This window comes from Peromyscus leucopus, chromosome 6, assembly GCF_004664715.2.
Source record: "Peromyscus leucopus breed LL Stock chromosome 6, UCI_PerLeu_2.1, whole genome shotgun sequence".
NCBI classification, from domain to species: Eukaryota; Metazoa; Chordata; class Mammalia; order Rodentia; family Cricetidae; genus Peromyscus; species Peromyscus leucopus.
The window spans coordinates 50,565,988-50,583,721 of NC_051068.1; the positions used below are offsets into that span (position 1 = coordinate 50,565,988).

At 32.3% G+C, this 17,734-nt stretch overlaps 1 protein-coding gene across 1 annotated transcript in view; it reads right to left on the reverse strand.

Annotated features, from left to right (window-relative positions):
* The window catches only part of Si (sucrase-isomaltase), a 74,775-nt gene extending 57,304 nt beyond the window's left edge, over window positions 1–17,471 (reverse strand). Inside the window, exons 1-10 of the mRNA XM_028867202.2 lie at window positions 17,174–17,471; window positions 16,136–16,253; window positions 14,749–14,855; window positions 9,692–9,809; window positions 9,308–9,417; window positions 7,229–7,380; window positions 5,498–5,669; window positions 2,556–2,655; window positions 1,512–1,624; window positions 635–760 (exon numbers count right to left, since the gene is read on the reverse strand). Of these exons, the coding sequence (XP_028723035.1) occupies window positions 635–760; window positions 1,512–1,624; window positions 2,556–2,655; window positions 5,498–5,669; window positions 7,229–7,380; window positions 9,308–9,417; window positions 9,692–9,809; window positions 14,749–14,855; window positions 16,136–16,253 (1,116 nt within the window). The 5' untranslated portion in view covers window positions 17,174–17,471. The remainder of the gene's footprint in view (window positions 1–634; window positions 761–1,511; window positions 1,625–2,555; window positions 2,656–5,497; window positions 5,670–7,228; window positions 7,381–9,307; window positions 9,418–9,691; window positions 9,810–14,748; window positions 14,856–16,135; window positions 16,254–17,173) is intronic.
* Window positions 17,472–17,734: the final 263 nt, after the last annotated feature.

Here is a 17,734-nt window from a genome sequence, read left to right on the forward strand (position 1 = left end):
CAGGGACAAGGCCTGGAATAGGTTATTGGATCCTAAGAGATCAGCCTTAAACACATACAGGCAACATTAAATGTACTCATGAGGATATATTTATATACACGTGTTATGTGTATATAACAGTAATTAAGTAAGAAGTTATGAATTTTAGAAGCAATGATGAGAACACAGAAGGAACTAAAAGTCTGAGAGGGAGGGTGCAAATGATTAAATACAGCACTCATTAACGAGTTCTCAAAAATTACATTAAAAATGAACAACAAACAAACATTTATCATGACACATTAAAATTCCTGATAAGTTTTTTTTCAAAAATATGATTTTTAAGCAATTAAAAATTAAAAGAGGCTATTAATTTGAAAAAAGCTAGGAGGTAGATATTAGAGGGTTTGGAGAGAGATATGATGTAAGTACATTATAAATTCAAACAAAAAGAAAAAAGGAAATAAATTCAATCGGCCTATGGACACCATATATGGATATAGAATGAATTTACCATTAAATCAGTTTTATAAATATAAATGTTCTAGAACATCAATCTAGCACACTTTATGTATCGGTGTACCCTGACACTTGGAGTCAATTTCTATTATGATATAATGTTTATCTTTGGTTCCCCAATCCCTATTCTCCTTACATATGGGATGCCCGCTTCCCGATTTCTTCTGACAACTTCTTTCACTGCATCTAGTGACTTGTAATTCCAGCGACTCAGTTGAAAGCCAAGACTCCAATATGCTGGCATTGCTGGTCGTCCAATGAGCTTGAGGTAAATGGGCAGTCAGTTAGTTTCAACAAAGAGAAATCTCTTTAGAGTTATTACTACTAATGTGCTCTTATTCTACTGTTCCTCTAGTACTCACTGAACTACATGCTATCAATTCAGAATCCCATCTGAATTCTATTCTTTTTCCTTCAGAATCTCCCAGAACTTCCTTATAAAACACTTAGTCGGTTTATGTTCTGTCCCACATCTTTTGTGTATTTTGTGTTAAAGAAACACTCAGGAAAATAACATTTGCAAAGATATATTCGTCTATCATGGAAAATTAATGACAAGAATTAAAGTATAGTAAAAAAGATATTATAACACAAAGGAACACTTTTTGTCATATCCTCATTTCCTATTCTCATCAAAATTGTGAGCAACCTACACTTTCAGTGACTATTCCTATTCTCCAAAATTATACACTTTCTTTTGCTTTATTCAAAAATGATCATAACTAAATAAAGTTTTAATATGGAACATTTTAAATAAATATGACATCTGAACTCAGAAAAACCTATCATAAAAATTAATCTAAATAAAAATATACATTTAAATATATGCAGATTTCATTATACAGGGAAGAAATAAAAATTATTCCATGGCTTTAAATTTTGAGAAGAAAAATACATGTAGATAAGAAAGGCTATATATGCAACAATGAATTATTAAACAAATTATAAAGCTGTTTATAACCTATAAAGCTTATAAAATAGGAAATATTTGACAAAATCAGTCTGAAACCAACCTCTTGGTATTGTTGAACTACTTCTTCTGGTGTATCTCCAAGAAATACATAAAAGTCTAGTATGCCACCAATAACTCTGTAAGTAATTATTGGAGTTGGTTGGATAAAAATCTCTACAAATAAAAATAGGAAAACATAAACATAGTGTGAGAAATGCTCATAATGATAAAATAATCGTGGCACACATTTACAGCCTCTTGATAACCATCTCAGTGCACATCACGTTCAATTGTTAAGGAGAAGTAAGCTATTGAAAATAAGAACAACTCTGGGGACAACAGAAGGTGCCACTTGTAAGGCCTGTGACAGGATACCCTCTCCAGAGCTGACATGTCACCTCTGGAAGTTGTTTAGCAGAGCATAGAGGATAAGACTCCTAACAAGAACAAATATTTTGCTAAAACTGTATCTCAATTAGTTATTGCAATTTAACTTCAATTGAAAGATCATCTTACCACGCATTAATTTCTAAAAAGAATTCTGAAAGTGTTTAACTTAACATTGTACAAGTAATTGACTGAATAATTATGAAAAACATTTTTCTTGCTGAACAATTTCAATAGCATTCAATCAACTCTTAAGACATTCTGTTCACATCATACAGAAAACAAGAGATTATATATTACTTGAAGTGAACTTACTCCTTCTTTGGCCATAAAGATCTTTCTGGTTTTTTGTTTTGTTTTGTTTTGTTTTTTGTTTTTGTTTTGTTTTTTTGTTTGTTTGTTTGGCCGTTTGTTTTAGCTTTTCTTTTCCTGAGGGTAGTGTGTTAGCTTATCTTGACAGTGAGGCTGTGTGAAGCACCTATCTGTGTGAATGCATTTCAGCTTTATTCTGAAGGGAAAGAGATTGCCTGTGAGTCACAACACTATGTATTATAGTGTTATAATCTTCACAGCTAAAACCTAATTTTAAAACCTTCCAATAAAATTTTTACAAAATTGTTTAGTTTGAAATCAAATATCTATGATGGGAATCAAAAGTGTGCTTGAGCATGTCAAGATAAACTCCACGTAAACTAATTATCAATTAAATCATGCTTACCCATTGCATTGCTATTCATGAGAAAGACACCATATGACTTTCCAGAGTTATCTTCAATGCCCATGAAGAATGTCTGATGCCCATAGAGATTATGATTATGCTGAAAGGTGAAGTTCAAATTTTAAATATTGAACTGAATCTAAAGTGAAAACAAAATATGCTAGAATGGACTTTACAAATGCATTTACTCCTGTAGTTTAACCTTCTATAGTTCCACACTAATTTCCCTTACTATATATCACATAGAAGATTATAGTATAAAATAACATAATGTACTGCAGTTAATTATTTTATGTTAGCAAAAGGAAACATTAGCATGTATTAATAGATCACTTGCTTCTCTTTGTTTTATTAGAAATAGAAATATTTCAATAAGCCATGCGGATATTATGGCAACACTCATCAGGACCCATTTTTTCATAGGGCACACAGATCTTAGATTCTGCAGTGTATTTGTTAAGATCATGTGAGAATGTGTGATAATACAGCCAAGTCCTAAAAAGGATGACAAATGAAAAGTTAAGTCTATCTGATTGGTTTTATACAGAAGCTTAAAGGAAAGCCTGTGTAGAAAGACAGCTTGAAGAAACTTTCAGCCTGGTGTTTATTTCAGAGGGTAATGCTGTCAACTCTAACACAGAGACTGCTAGAATTAATCAGCAGTTTTGTACCAAGAGAAATTCCTTAAAACAACTGTCCATTTACTCCTTTGGAGAAATAGCATGCATTCATGTCTAAAAATAATAAAGATAACCAAGTAGTAAGTAAAAATAACTTTAGAGGTTGATCCTTTGGCCCTGTAAGTTCCACATTAATGAAAGAAACACATCCATTCAGAAAAAAAATATACACTGACTATGATCCTCTTAAAGTGGGAGGCTCTGGAAAGTATTAGAAGCTGAATTCTTCGTGGTAAGGTCTGGGAGAAGTTCTTGCAACATGATACTTCATATAACTTATTATGTGAGGTACAAACAATCTGAAGTTGTGGTATTTTCAAAGAAATCATCTTCTTTGCAGAAACTAGATGTTTTAGGGGATTGTGTGCTGTGGGTCAGGAGGAAGTTGTCGAAACTGTAATGGATGGTGACTAAATGTAGGTAGATACTTCATCCTGTGGAGAGCATGGTATTTGGAATTATTCCAGCTCATTGTCTTTAATTACAAGAGGACTAAAAATAGAATAATATAATGCAAAAATAAAAAAGTAAGCAGTAGTTAGCTGGAAATGCATGCTCAAGTACTGACAAAAAAATCAATCAGTGCAGATATTTTTCTATCAGTTTTCATTAAGATAAGTTAGATCTACATATCTCTTCTGCATAAAATTCATATAAATTAACACAAAATGACTTAAGGTTCTTAATTATAAAAACTTAAAATGCTGAAATTAGTGGAGAAATATAATTCAAGTGTTTAGGTACAGAAAAGAACATTCTGAACATCTCTCTAATGGCAAAGAGGTAGCAACTTAGATAAGGTGAAATTAAAATCTTCATGTCCAAGAAGGTATGAGCAAAACAGAGGCCATATTAAGAACTGGAAAAAATATTTGACTGCTATATTACAGACAGGGTAGTTAATTGATAGAATATATAAAGAACTACAAGACGCCCAAAGAACAAATCTGATAATCAACTGAAGTAATCAATGAAATAGGTGACTCTGACACAGAAATACAGCAAAGATCAATAAATATTTTAAAATGTGTTCGATATCCTTATCCATTAGGAAAATGCAAACTAAAACAACTCTTGGATTCCATGTCGCCTGAATAAGACTGGTTATCAAGAAAACAAACAAGAACTGGAGAGTTGGCTCAGTGGGTAAGAGAACGGGGCACTCTTGCAGAGGAGCCGAGTTCTAGGAAGTACACAAGAAAGCTCAAAACCATCAGTAACTCCAGCTCCTGGGGATGCATAACCTCCTTTGAGCTGTGCAGGTACCAAGCATGCACATGATACACACACAAAGGTGCAGACAAATCCACACACATATAAAAGTAAAATAAATGAATATATATATTTTTAATTAACAAAAAAAGAAAACAAATGCCTGAAAACCCAAATGAGGATGTGTGGACATAGGAACCCTTATTCACAGATGTAGGGAGTGTAAACTGGTACATCTATTATGGAAATCAGTATGGAAGTTTCTTAAATAAATAAATAATAAACCAAAATTTCCATATTTACTGATGTTTATCACTTCAGGACATTTACTCAAAGGGCTCCATATCTTACAGCAGAGATATCTTCTTATCTAGACTTACTGCTACTCTATTCATAATAGTAAGGGAATGGATCAGACTAGATGCCCATCAACTAATGAATGAATGATGAAAAGGTGATAAATATATACAACAATATTTTATTTTGTTTTAAAGAAAAATGAAGTTTACAGGGAAATGAATGGAACTGGAAAATACTGTAATTAGATAAGTAATCTGGACTCAGAGAGACAAATACTGTATGTCCATATGTTCCTTTTCACATGTGAGTACTGGTTTTAAACACCTACCCTCTCTTTTTCATTCTCTCCCTCTATCATGTTACACGTCATGTAACCAGAAAAGTGAGCATGAAGAGAAATAGATGTTGAGAAAGGGAGAGGATAACAGCACGTATGAGACAGAAAAAGCAGTAAGGCTGCTAGGGGTAGGAGGGTGCAAGTCTGGAAGCAGGAAGATGAGAGGGTTTGTGGGGATGTGGGCGAGGGAGGATTAAGCCAAACAAATCATGTTTGAAAATTTTATAATAAATTTGATACTTTGTTTGACAAATATAATTTTAAAACAAATTGAAAATAAGTACAATGCTAGGATAGGTATTTCTGTTATGTAAATAATTTAATCAGCAATGTGATATGAACAATATTGTCAAATTCCATCACAACTTCTCCAGTATAATCATTTAATCTATAAAGCCAAGATAATAACATACATCACCAGGCAGTTCATCTCGAGTAAATATTGGCCATGTTTTCCAGTATAAGTCATGACGAAATCTCTTATGAATATGTTCGCCAAAACCATAAATATATTCACTTGGAAGTTTTGTTGAAATCTGCAAATATTGGTTTGAGTACACCAGTGGACCAACGCTGGTATCAAACCTGAACCACAGAAGAAAAAGAAATGGTATGTGTATAGATGAAATATTCCTTCATTTTAGTTAACCGTAGACACCACCCAGGATATTTGATTTCTAAGGTGTCAGATTTCAGCTGCAGTCATGATTAGGGAAAATGAAAATTCTTCCACATGTCATCAAAATAACTTCATTTCCATTAGTACAAAGTTTCACAGGCATGCTTCCCTGTAGTCCTCCTCACAGTCGCAGAATTTAACTACCACTATCATTCGTTGTACACAGGTGCAACTTACACATAAATAAATAATAGATAAGTAAATGAATGAATGAATGAACAAATGCATGAATGAAGCAAGTCATGTTTTCAAAGATCATGAATCTTATTCTGCAGACTCAGGTTTTAACTGTGTTCATTGTCCTTGGTACTGTGTATAATACATCACTCTACTGGTTTCATTCATGGTAAAATTAATTTCAAAACCACTGTTTTAAAACATATCATGAAAAAAATCTTGAAAACATATTATTCATGTCTAACTAATTAGCAAAAGCCTCCTGTCTTCTACCGTGACCTAGACCCAAGATAAGCAGCGTGTTACTCAGTTCTATGGTTAGAATTGTCTAGAGTTCACATGTAATTGATTCAGTGAAATATTTTTCTTTCTGTGCTGAACTACTATGCTTAGAACTAAGTACTTTTTAGGAAATTGCACAAAGCAAATTTTAAAAATTTTCCAAATATATTTAGTGAAAGTCATTTTGTGAGATTTGGTTTCCAACACTGTTCATCGTTAGATGATAACATGGAGCCTGTGTCTTCACTTTTCTCTACTTCAAAACCATTACTTTTATTTTTAGAACAATTCTTTTTTTGAGATTATAATGTAATTACTAAATCACTGCCCCTTCCCTCCCTCCCCAAAACTTTCCCATATATCCCTGTTTACCCTTTTTAAATCTATAAATTTTTATTATTAATTCTTGTTACATACTGTGTGTGTGAGTGTGTGTGTGTGTGTGTGAGTGTGTGAGTGTGAGTGTGCATGCATATAATGCTTCCTGTATGACGAGACTGAAATTTTAGCAAGAAATTATTAAATTCTTTGCAATAGTTATTCCTTTCCCCAGACAACGCATTCTAAATGAAAATATTCAACTTGTATTTAACTTGATGTGTATGAGGAAATGATTTTGATACTGCCATGGAAATTCATACCTCACTGAGTAGAAACTATTTAATTCTGAGTATTCTTTTGGGAAAGAGGTAGTAATGAGGGTACCAAACAGAGCAGTCATTCTTACATTTGAGTAATATTGACAATGTACAATGTTATCAGCACTTTTCTCCATCTCTGCCTTTGGTTGGAAGCAACTGATGTTTTCAAATTTGTATTTTAGTTTATTTTTTAATGGGAATCAAAATTGATTCATCATCATTATATTTATAGATCTTTACTTACACTTTTTGGGATATTCTTTGTGAACTGGAACTGACATTAAGAGGTTCTTATCCTTGGGCAAGAGAATAATATTGGCAACCTACTGGAACTGATGTAAATGCAAAATGAGAGCATCACTTACAAGACTCTGTTGTTGCTTTTTCTGATCACTTTGATGCTGAATGGGTATTGTGTGACCTGTACATCATAAAGTGCATCAGCAGCTGGGATTCCAGCAACATCTGTTACAAACTGATGGGGCACTTCATATCTTTGATTAACTGGATCTGTAATCTGTCAAAAATTTAATACATAAACAGTAAGTGATAGAGAAATTCCCACCTCTGATTTACTGCATACAAGCTGTGAAATATGTATATATATTCATATATAATTTTATAAAATATCAATTAATGCCACAATATAAATTTAACACTTTATGATTGTGCAAGGATAAGCTATACAAATCCCTATGAAATAATTATAAATTAATTGGTTAAAAAGTTTTCTATGAGGATGGGTAAGATATTGTCACTAAGTATAATTTACAACTAGCTTTTAAAGTTACTGTAAGTGCCTTAAGTGTCTGTCTCTATAGATATTCCTATGAAGATTGAATATTTTTAATTTTTATTTTTTAATTACTTTATTTAAAAACTCACAAATGAGAAAAATTACACACTGAAATTAACTACACCTCAAATCTACACATCCCAATGAATCTCTAGATTATAAACAGCCTTAGAATGGAAGTTGTGAAGCTTCACACTGGATTTTAAGCTTGTAGTACACAATATTTCCTATGCGTTTATCCACCATCTTGACAGAATTAGTACCAGAAAACAATTAGGTATATACCCTTTTTCATAACTCCTATTTATTACCTCTGTTTAGTATTTACTCTACCCATTATTATTTTAAATTTGTAATTACATTTTCTCTAGATTAAAATAGCAAACTATACATATACTATATACATCATACTATATACATATGTATGGAAATTACCTATTCATCTGTTGATGGGCAGCTAGTTTTATTCCAGCTCTTTGCAACAGTGAATAAAGTGTTTTAAAATGACTGGGCATGATGGCACATGCCTTTATTCCAAGAACTCAGGAGGCAGAGGCAGGCAGATCTCTCAAGGCCAGCCTGTTCTTCAAAGCAAGTTCCAGAACAGCCAGGACTTTTATACAGAGTAACTTTGTCTCAACAAACCACACACAAGGAAGAGTTTTCAAATAATATTTTTGTCATACATTGTGGCAGTAGACCACTTTTTAGCATATTAATTCTCAAGGGTTCTATCCTTATCAGTGCAAAACTGAATTAATATATAAATAATTTAAGTCATTTATTTTTAATGTGTTCCTAAAAATTGCAGTCATTTTTTTCCTCTCCAGATTATATCTTTTTATGTGTGAGCATACATGCACATGACTAATCCCTTCCTATAAGCCAACAGTCTCTTACTTTAAACTCAAGTATGAAGTTTCAACCACTGCATTCATAGAGCACTATCAACTTTTATCAAAGCAAACTTTAAATTACCATGCATTGCTTGAATTCTTGAAAAATGACTACAAAAGAAACTTTTCTTATTATATTGTCTTCAAGGAGAGAATGACACATAAGAGGGTAACTAGTATTGTAGTTATTTTTTTTGACATAAATATTTCTCACAGTGGACAACACATGGAAAGGAGAAAGACAAAGTATGTTTTTTTTTTTTTTTTTTTTTTTTTTTTTTTTTTGGTTTTTCGAGACAGGGTTTCTCTATGTAGCTTTGTGCCTTTCCTGGAACTCACTTGGTAGCCCAGGCTGGCCTCAAACTCACAGAGATCCGCCTGCCTCTGCCTCCCAAGTGCTGGTATTAAAGGCGTGTGCCACCACTGCCCGGCCCAAAGTATGTTTTTTAAGTACACTTTATCACAAAATCTTTCTTAGAAATATTAAAAGCCAAAGGCTGTAGAGATGGCTCTATAGTTAATGTCTTTTGCTGTTCTTGCAAAAGACATGGATTTAGTTCTCAGTATATTCATGATGCCTCATAACCATCTCTAAATCCAGTTCCCGGAGATACATTGGCCTCATCTGTCCTCTATGGGTACTGCTCTCTGGTGAAACACACACACAAACAAACACACACAGACATAAACAGACAAACTTTGCACACATAAACTAAAGAGAAATAAATCTTTAGAAATAGTAAAAGTCAAACCTTGAACCGCAAACGATTTGCAGTTTGACTCTGAGTTGTGAGGAGGACACTTTGAATGTCTTCTCCAAATAGAGTAGGAGAAGGGATCCTGTTCAATTTGGCTTCAAGTCCTTAAATAAAGGTGGAGAAAAGCACATGCATTTGAAATAATTTATGGATATTAACAATTATTCATAATTTATCTCTACTAATAATTTTCTTATAGTATAAATAACTGTTTCTTTTTTATATTACATGATGAAACTGTGAAAAATGCCTCAATATTGTATTTTGCTATATGTACTTAATAGATTCTATTGAAGATATTATTTTCAAGAAAAACATAAAATAAAATCTTTTAACTTAGAACATATTCTGATCTATCATGACAAGGACACTCCTTACCAGTATCATTTACAGTTACTTCCTCAGCATTATAGCCATGGTTATTTACAAAGAAGCACCAAGGAATGATAGAGTTGTTCCATGGGCTCCAGCAACAGCCACGCTCTTCACATTTTGCCTGGTAAAATATTTTTAAATGAATAAAATGTTTGGCACTGTAATCAGACGTACTAGAGTCTGTTTTCACTTATTGTTATCACTCTAAGCACACACATTTTAAAACTTTATGCTCTTCATTAATTATGATTTTTCCTTCATCATGATACTAATAAGGAAGAATTTAAATACATATGTTGTGTTCATTAAGCATCAAAAGCAGGTGAAGTTACTTAAATAAAAATTTAGATTCAATTCCATCCCATATACCATGCAGCAAAGATTAGTGCTTACAAACAGGATCTTGTGCATCCTAGATAACTGTTCAACCACTTAATCACATTCTCAGCCCAAAGGTTTATAACAAATTTACAACCATTTATTAGCTAAACATCTTAGCAGATGAGTTATTTTAAATAGTCACAAAAAATTACCATAATTTAATAAACATTACAAAATGTTGACTTAGAGTGATTGATTTTACTTCCTACTTTAAAAAAATCATAGAAAGTAGAAAAAGCCATAAATGCACACATGCTTAAAATGTTGAATGGCATAATGATGGTGAACATTATCAATAGTGCAATTGAATAGCCATATAATATAATTTTCAATTATGAAACATTTTTACAATTTGAATACTGGTACAATGTTTTCATAACTATTTTTGTGAAAACAGTTTTTCAAGTTGTACGTGTTGATCAACTGAATATATGCTTTAAACTCCTATCTTCTATCTTTCTATCACATTAAAATGGCTTCATGTACACAGTCATGTACACAGTCATGCACATGCATACATTACAGGTGAGAGTGCAAAAGTATCAGTTGAAACCACTCATATACAGCCTTTAATTGGACAGTTGTTATCTCAAGTTCCGTAACCTGTCAAAACATCCCCAACAACACAAAGATATGCTGGAAAATAATTAAAACAATGGCCATTATATCAAACTTTCAAAGATGTTTTATTTAATTTAGTTCAAATACAAAAGTAGAACAAGACATAGATGTAATAATCGGAAAATGTGTGAGGTTATGTTTAAAAAAAACAGAGCACATTATAAGCATAGTTTGACAAAGCAAAAAGTAAAGTGGAATTATAGTAAATTTCTCAAAATATACTCTATTAGTACTTTCCTTTGGCTGCCATAAAAACCATAAAATAAAAGGTGCCTTAAAGCAACAGACATAAACTCTCAGAGCACTACTGGTTTGATGTGCTAACTCAAGGTGTTCAGGCAGCCATGCTGCTTTTGAGGATCCAGAGGAAAATCCTCCTTTTTTTCCATGACTCCCAGTGGCTCCAGGAAGAGTTGGCATCCCTTAGCTCTGATCTTCATTCAGTTTTATTCTATCTGTCACTCTGAATGGATTCTCTATATAAAGTCAACATTTGAAATAGATCTTTGAAAACACTTTTGTCAAATAAGGTCCAGTTTTGGGACTCTTCAAGACAACATAAATACTTGACAGGCATAATGTAACTCACTACATACATACATTATAGTGTTAGCTTAAAAACAATATGAACTTCAAAGGGGATTGGTATGAATTTTAGTTCATTTGTGGAATTTGATGTTTCTTTTGTTTGTTTTGCTGTTCTTCCTAGTATTTAAATTTTTTAATACTCTTATTTGTTTCTCTAAATTCATGTTTCTTTCTGATTTGCTTGAAAGACAGAAGGTTAAGAAACACTGAAATCCATTAATAGTCACAATTTAAGTAAACTCATGAATAAAATTGCAAAAAATTCAATTCTTATTTAATTATGCATCATGAATACATATATACTATAATTAGAATTCTATTGTGTAAGTATATAGCACTAAGCTGAATCAGTATAAACAAAATTGTGTTCTCAAATTCAAATGTTGAAGGAAAGCCTTGCCTCTTCTTCCCATATTACTTTATTTGGCAATAGAGCCCTTAAGGAAGAATAGAAACTACAATAAAGTCATAGTATAGAACCTCATCCAAGGGTATTGCTATCCTTATAAAAACATTTTCTTCCTTCTGCACACTGAAGAAATGTCCTGTAAGGATGGCAAGAAGGAGTACCTACAATAACAGTAGTAACTCATCTCTAGATACCCCCAGAGAAGTTGATCTTTCATGCCAGATGAAATGAAGTGTCCTTTTGCAGCAGAAAGAGACCATTACAGGAAGCCACTACTTGTCAAAATGTAAAGAACAAATAATGGTATGTTTCCTAGAACTAACGGATACATGTACAGCCCAAGTCTTACACCTAAAGCTCAAGAAGAACAGGATATCTGCTGTGACACAGTCTCTTCTAAATATGGTAGGGAGACACACCCATGGTATCTGAACAGTACGGTTACCCACACAAGAGTTGAATAATAATACAAGTAGTGAATATGCCAAATGTGGATGGGGAAATCTCACAAGGTCCCATTCCTAGAAAAGGTGCAGGCAGTCAACAACTGCTGATAGTAGGAGAATCAGTCTCCCTAAAGGATAAGGCCCTTAATTGGTTATCCAATACCAAGCCCTCAGCTCTGAAAACATACACAGACAAGCAACACTAAATGGACTTGGGAGGTTGTATTTATTCAATTATATGTATATATGTAACAATTAAGAAAAAGAAGGCATGAATATGAAGAGACTGGGGGAAGGAGGGTTATTGGGAAAGAGAACAGGAAGGGTGGGTATAATGTTAATAAGCACACATACTTAAAAACAAATACAAAGTCCTCACTATAAATCCGTGAAAATGACTACTTTGTCTTGGACAACTAGCTTCCAGAGCTATGGGAAATATGTGCAGAAACTATCAAATTTGAGATATTTGTTATCAGAGCCTAAACGAACTAAAACACTTTGAATGAGAATATAGCTGTTAAGTTACCATTTTGACTCTTATATATCTTGTCATTATTGAACAATAAAAATTTCATGCCCTGTATATACAATGTTTTATATTTCAAATTTAAATCTTATATCAATTATGATATATCTTCAAATATATGAAACCCAAGAAAAATTTTATAATAAAAAACTTATGGAAATTAGCAGAAAATAATCATTTTGACTAACTCAATCTTAAATGCCTTCTTTGGGTTAGATAAAATATATTCAAATGCTAATTTCATATTTAGAGTTACAAATATATACATTAAGTTAATAAACTATTTTAGCTTGTCACTAAAGAAAATGTAAAGCTAACAGTTCAAGTGTCTTAAAGATTTTACAAGGTATTACTGAGAAAATAGTTTTGGAAACACATAATTAAAAATAGAACTATAAAAATCTACAGAACATGATTTGAATAAACATTACATTTAAAATGTATACTATAAGTATGAGAAAGAAGGAAGAATGCTTAGACCATTTTTCTGATTTCTGGCACATTTTATTTTTTATTCATTCATCATTTACTTTATCAGTTTTCTGCAGTAAAAATTTACCTTTGAAAATCATCTGATTAAAAACATTTTAATATACTAGTTAATGACTAATGCCTACTTAGTTTATGGAACATGAGCTAAGACTGAACTTTGTACACACTTGTAGAACTCCTATGACATATTCACTTAGCCTTGATAAGCTCTCTGAATTTCCAATTAAGTCTAAAATTCAATGCGTGAAAGCGATAAACTATTTTTGACTAAGTTTGAGTTGTTGTTTTTTTCTCTCTCTAAATGTCAAGAAACCCCTTTTCTGTTGCTGTCTCCTTCTACCTCAACTTCATTTCCTGTTCTTTCAATCCAGCCAGGCCCTACTATGCTTTGTAAGCACTCTACCACTGAATGCACTGAAGACGTATTTATAATCTTGGATAATTTCTCCATGCTATCCTCAGACTTAGGATCATCTTGACTCAGATTCCCCGGGAGCTGGAATGACAGGCATGAAACCCAATGTTGGACTCACTTTGTCTTGTTGAATGTATTTGCTGAAGTAGAATTTGTTTACTTCGGGAGCTTAGTTTATAACTAAGTTCATTACTATTAGGTTATTACTAAGCATGTGAAAATAAAAATATTCTTCAGTAACTTAATGGATTGAATAAACAAGAAAGACCTATGGATAGCGTCAAAGCTAAATCACTGCCTTTTTATCTGTAACTTTCCTAGAAGACCAATATTCTTCCAAAAAGAATTTAGAGTTAATCTTCAGTAATTTCTTGAGAATAATGGTAATCAGAATATCGACTTTCCTCCATCTATATAACAGTAATCACTGATCTCCTTAGCTACTCCATCAATGAGTAATATGAGTTATTACTGTAAGTTTACTATGATGCATACTTAATTTATTTATATAGTTTCTGATAAACTAATAAGAAAATCCTGTGTAAATTATAATTCATGAAAGTTCTGGTAAATATTTTATTATTTAGTTTGATAAGGAATGTTGAAGTGAGATTCAAACACAACAAATATTATAGGACTTGTCAAATATAGACATATGCTTATTGACTTTTATTTTCACAATTTTTGTGAATTAAAAAGTCTAAGTCAATGTATGGTGACATGAATCCAACAAGCTTCTCTTCTAGTTGTCATACAATAAAATAGAAATATATTTGGAAAGGTGAGTAGTATTTAATTTTATAGAAATTGTTCTTATCACCGACACTACAAATAACATAACTTATGCTCAAGTGTTATTCAAGGGCCCTGTGCTATTACAGATTATACATTAAGAAGCAGGGAAGAGCGATGGAAATTTCATGAAGATTTATAACATCAACAACAGTTTGGTAAGTATGGATGGATATTAACCTCTTAATTTGAGGAGAGCAAAGGAATCAAAAGCAGGTTCATTAAAATATAAAATATTCTGTGGTATGTTTATCCAGAGAAATAATGGAAACATAAGTGAAGTTTATGTTTAGATCTTTAATCATATGGAATTAACCTCTATTGAGTAGTTATCTTCATATAATGGTGTATTTATTCCTAAAATCATCCAGAGCATTCTAGGCAGACCTGTGTTGGTGTTTGTTCTGGGATGCAGTTTATTCTCTCATTGATACGATCATCTTGCTCACTGGGACACTTTCCAAGACTAGGGGTTGAAGTCGGATTTTCAATTACTGGAAGATGAAAATATTAAAAATTATTTTTATGTATTTCTCAAGTAATGAATATTTTAACAAATTGATTCATTTTATGTTTAATTAAAATGACATCAGTTTCTGATTCTAGAAGATCTGAAAATTCAAGTCTTGGTCAGTAAAACGAAAGGTTTAAATAATATTTTTAAATTATGGGCATGGTCTGATTTCTAGTAGAGATGAATATTGTCTTGGGGGGGTAGAACCTGGCATTTTAATTAGATCTTCTTTAAACTGTTGGAAATGAGAGGGGCTCGAGAGATGGCTCAGAGGTTAAGTGCACTGATTGTTCTTCCAGAGGTCCTGAGATCAATTGCCAGCAAGTACATGGTGGCTCACAACCATCTGTAATGAGATCTAACATCCTCTTCTGGCCTGCAGACATACATGCAGCCAAACACTGTATACATACTAAATACCTCTTTTTAAAGAGAATATTGTCTTTATAGAGCTGTCAATGACATGGAGAAGGTATGATAGTGACAGTGGTGGGATCTCTAACTCATGTTTGACTTAAGTACACCGTAGAACATCCTCTTCACCTCCTGTCTGGTCAATGGAAATTTAAGTGGAAAAGACAATTTGAGGTCGACAATAATATAAAGGACCTCTAATTAGGATAGGAAAAGATCATTAGAAACACAAAGTCTTAAATCACCTTCTTTGTACCTTGTCATATATTCTCTACTTCATCAGTTACAGCAAGGACAAGGAGAATGTTGTCTATACTATCCATGTACTGTTCAAATTTCTGAAAACCAAAGCAAAAACCTTGGCATCCTCAAAATTGAGTGATGAGATGGAGGAGGGAGATCCTACCAGCAAGTTATTCCACCTGTTTTAATGCTTTACCACTTTGCTTCATTTCTCTTTCTTAAATAATATATGCTGGGAAGTCCACTAATGTCAAAGTGCACAGATTCTTTAATTTTAGTGCTTTCTATTGAAAACAAAAGAATTCAGTGGACAGAAAATGTTGTAGCAACTTTGGAACTTACACTGAATTCTTCACATTTCATACCACTTTTCATAAATTATTTAAAAACTGTTTTTGATCTCATTGATTTATTCATTAGTCAGGGGGTATTGTTCTGATGTTATTACATGATCATGGAAGCAAGAGGGCAACTTGCAACTTATGAAAGTTAATTCATTACTTCCCTTTACCAAGCACCAATACAGTTTTTAACCCACAGATACTTGAGGAGTAACTTTCCCTTAACTTCCCTCTACTGCTTAAAATGGAGAGTATTACTTACCTTCCACAGCAGGCACCTTTGTTGCTAAAACAACAACCAAAGCAATAGCTATTATCGTGACTATGATAAAGAGGACAATCAGAGAGATTTCTAATCCGCTGAATTTCTTCTTTGCCATCTGAGGAAAGAAAGAAATTTGTGCTTAAACATAAAATTTTTGTCAGTAAGCCACAACTGATTATGAATTTTTATATATTAATTTCTAAGCCAAGAGGCTGTGGGCATTTATATATGTAAGAACAATGAAAAACAAAGAAGCCATGAATTTGAAGAGAGTACAGGGAAGAGTTTTGGGCAGAGGAAAAGGTAGAGGGATGTAATGTAATTATATTGTAATCTCAAAAAAAATGGAAAAAATACATTTTATAAAGTCTAATATAATAAAAACAAAAAAGAATTGAAAATGCATAGTATCATGACACCAACATTCCTTTATGTAGAAAACAGGAACAAAAATTATATTCCAAATTCAAATTAGATATGAGTATTAAAATCAATAGGGGCTAAAATTCTCCACTTTGTGAGTGAAAATTACAGCAATTATTTTTCAGACCATACTAATTTTCAGGAAAACTATGTAAGTTACAATTGATAACCAATTTTACATGAATACTGCTTTATTAAATGATATCTTGATGGATGTTATTCTATGGTTCTGCAAGCAATAATAAAATATGTAATGAATCTAGAATCTATTCTTCCTATGTAGGTATTCTTTAAAAAATACTTTCACAATAACTGGGGCTTCCCAGTATTTTTTAAATGTTCAAATCTATTTTCTTTTATAAAAATATTTAAACAAAACCAAGGTTCTACCTATATGTGAATAATAACTGTTAGAACAAGCAAGAAAAAAATTGTATTTCATAATATTTAAATTCATTCCTCTGCTTTGAGAACAAAAAACATACTTAGAATGACAAATTTACTATTTGACTATTAAAAAATTAGAAATGGGGCTATTTCTAACATAATTAAAGAAAACCATATTTGCTCAGAAACATGAGCATAGAGATATAATGGGACCTGGAGACTTACCTTAGCTCATAGCCTGTCCTGTTTGCTGTGTTCTGTTGGAGCTGGACAAGGCTGTTAAAGTAATGATCAGAGAAAATTGCTCAGGTATATATTGACTACTCATAAAGTTTTATTGCACTTTCATAAGCTTATCAACATTTAATGTTCTTCTGTTCAACATTCAATTGCTGAAAACTCAGCCCTGAAAGTGGTTTATATAAATATACCTCTCTGCCATCCCAAGTTAATTAATAACCATGTTTTTAGATAGCTTTTGATATCTAGATAGCAGAAAATATTGAAACATCTCATAGTCATTGTTTGAAATTGGCTTTACTCTTTGTAGAGTATGTTTTTATTTCAATATTTGGACATGGTTTTAAGAATTTTTATCTTCTTTTATGAAATTAAAAAAAACATTTGAACAACGTAGATTATAAAATATTTACAAGAACGAACACTTAGCTAGCATTTTTTCACTTTGATAAATCAAAGGTTGGAGCTGACATCTTACATCACAAGACTTCCAATGGCACAGAAAGATTTACAGAGCCACTGAATACGGTATGTGAACCCTCAGGA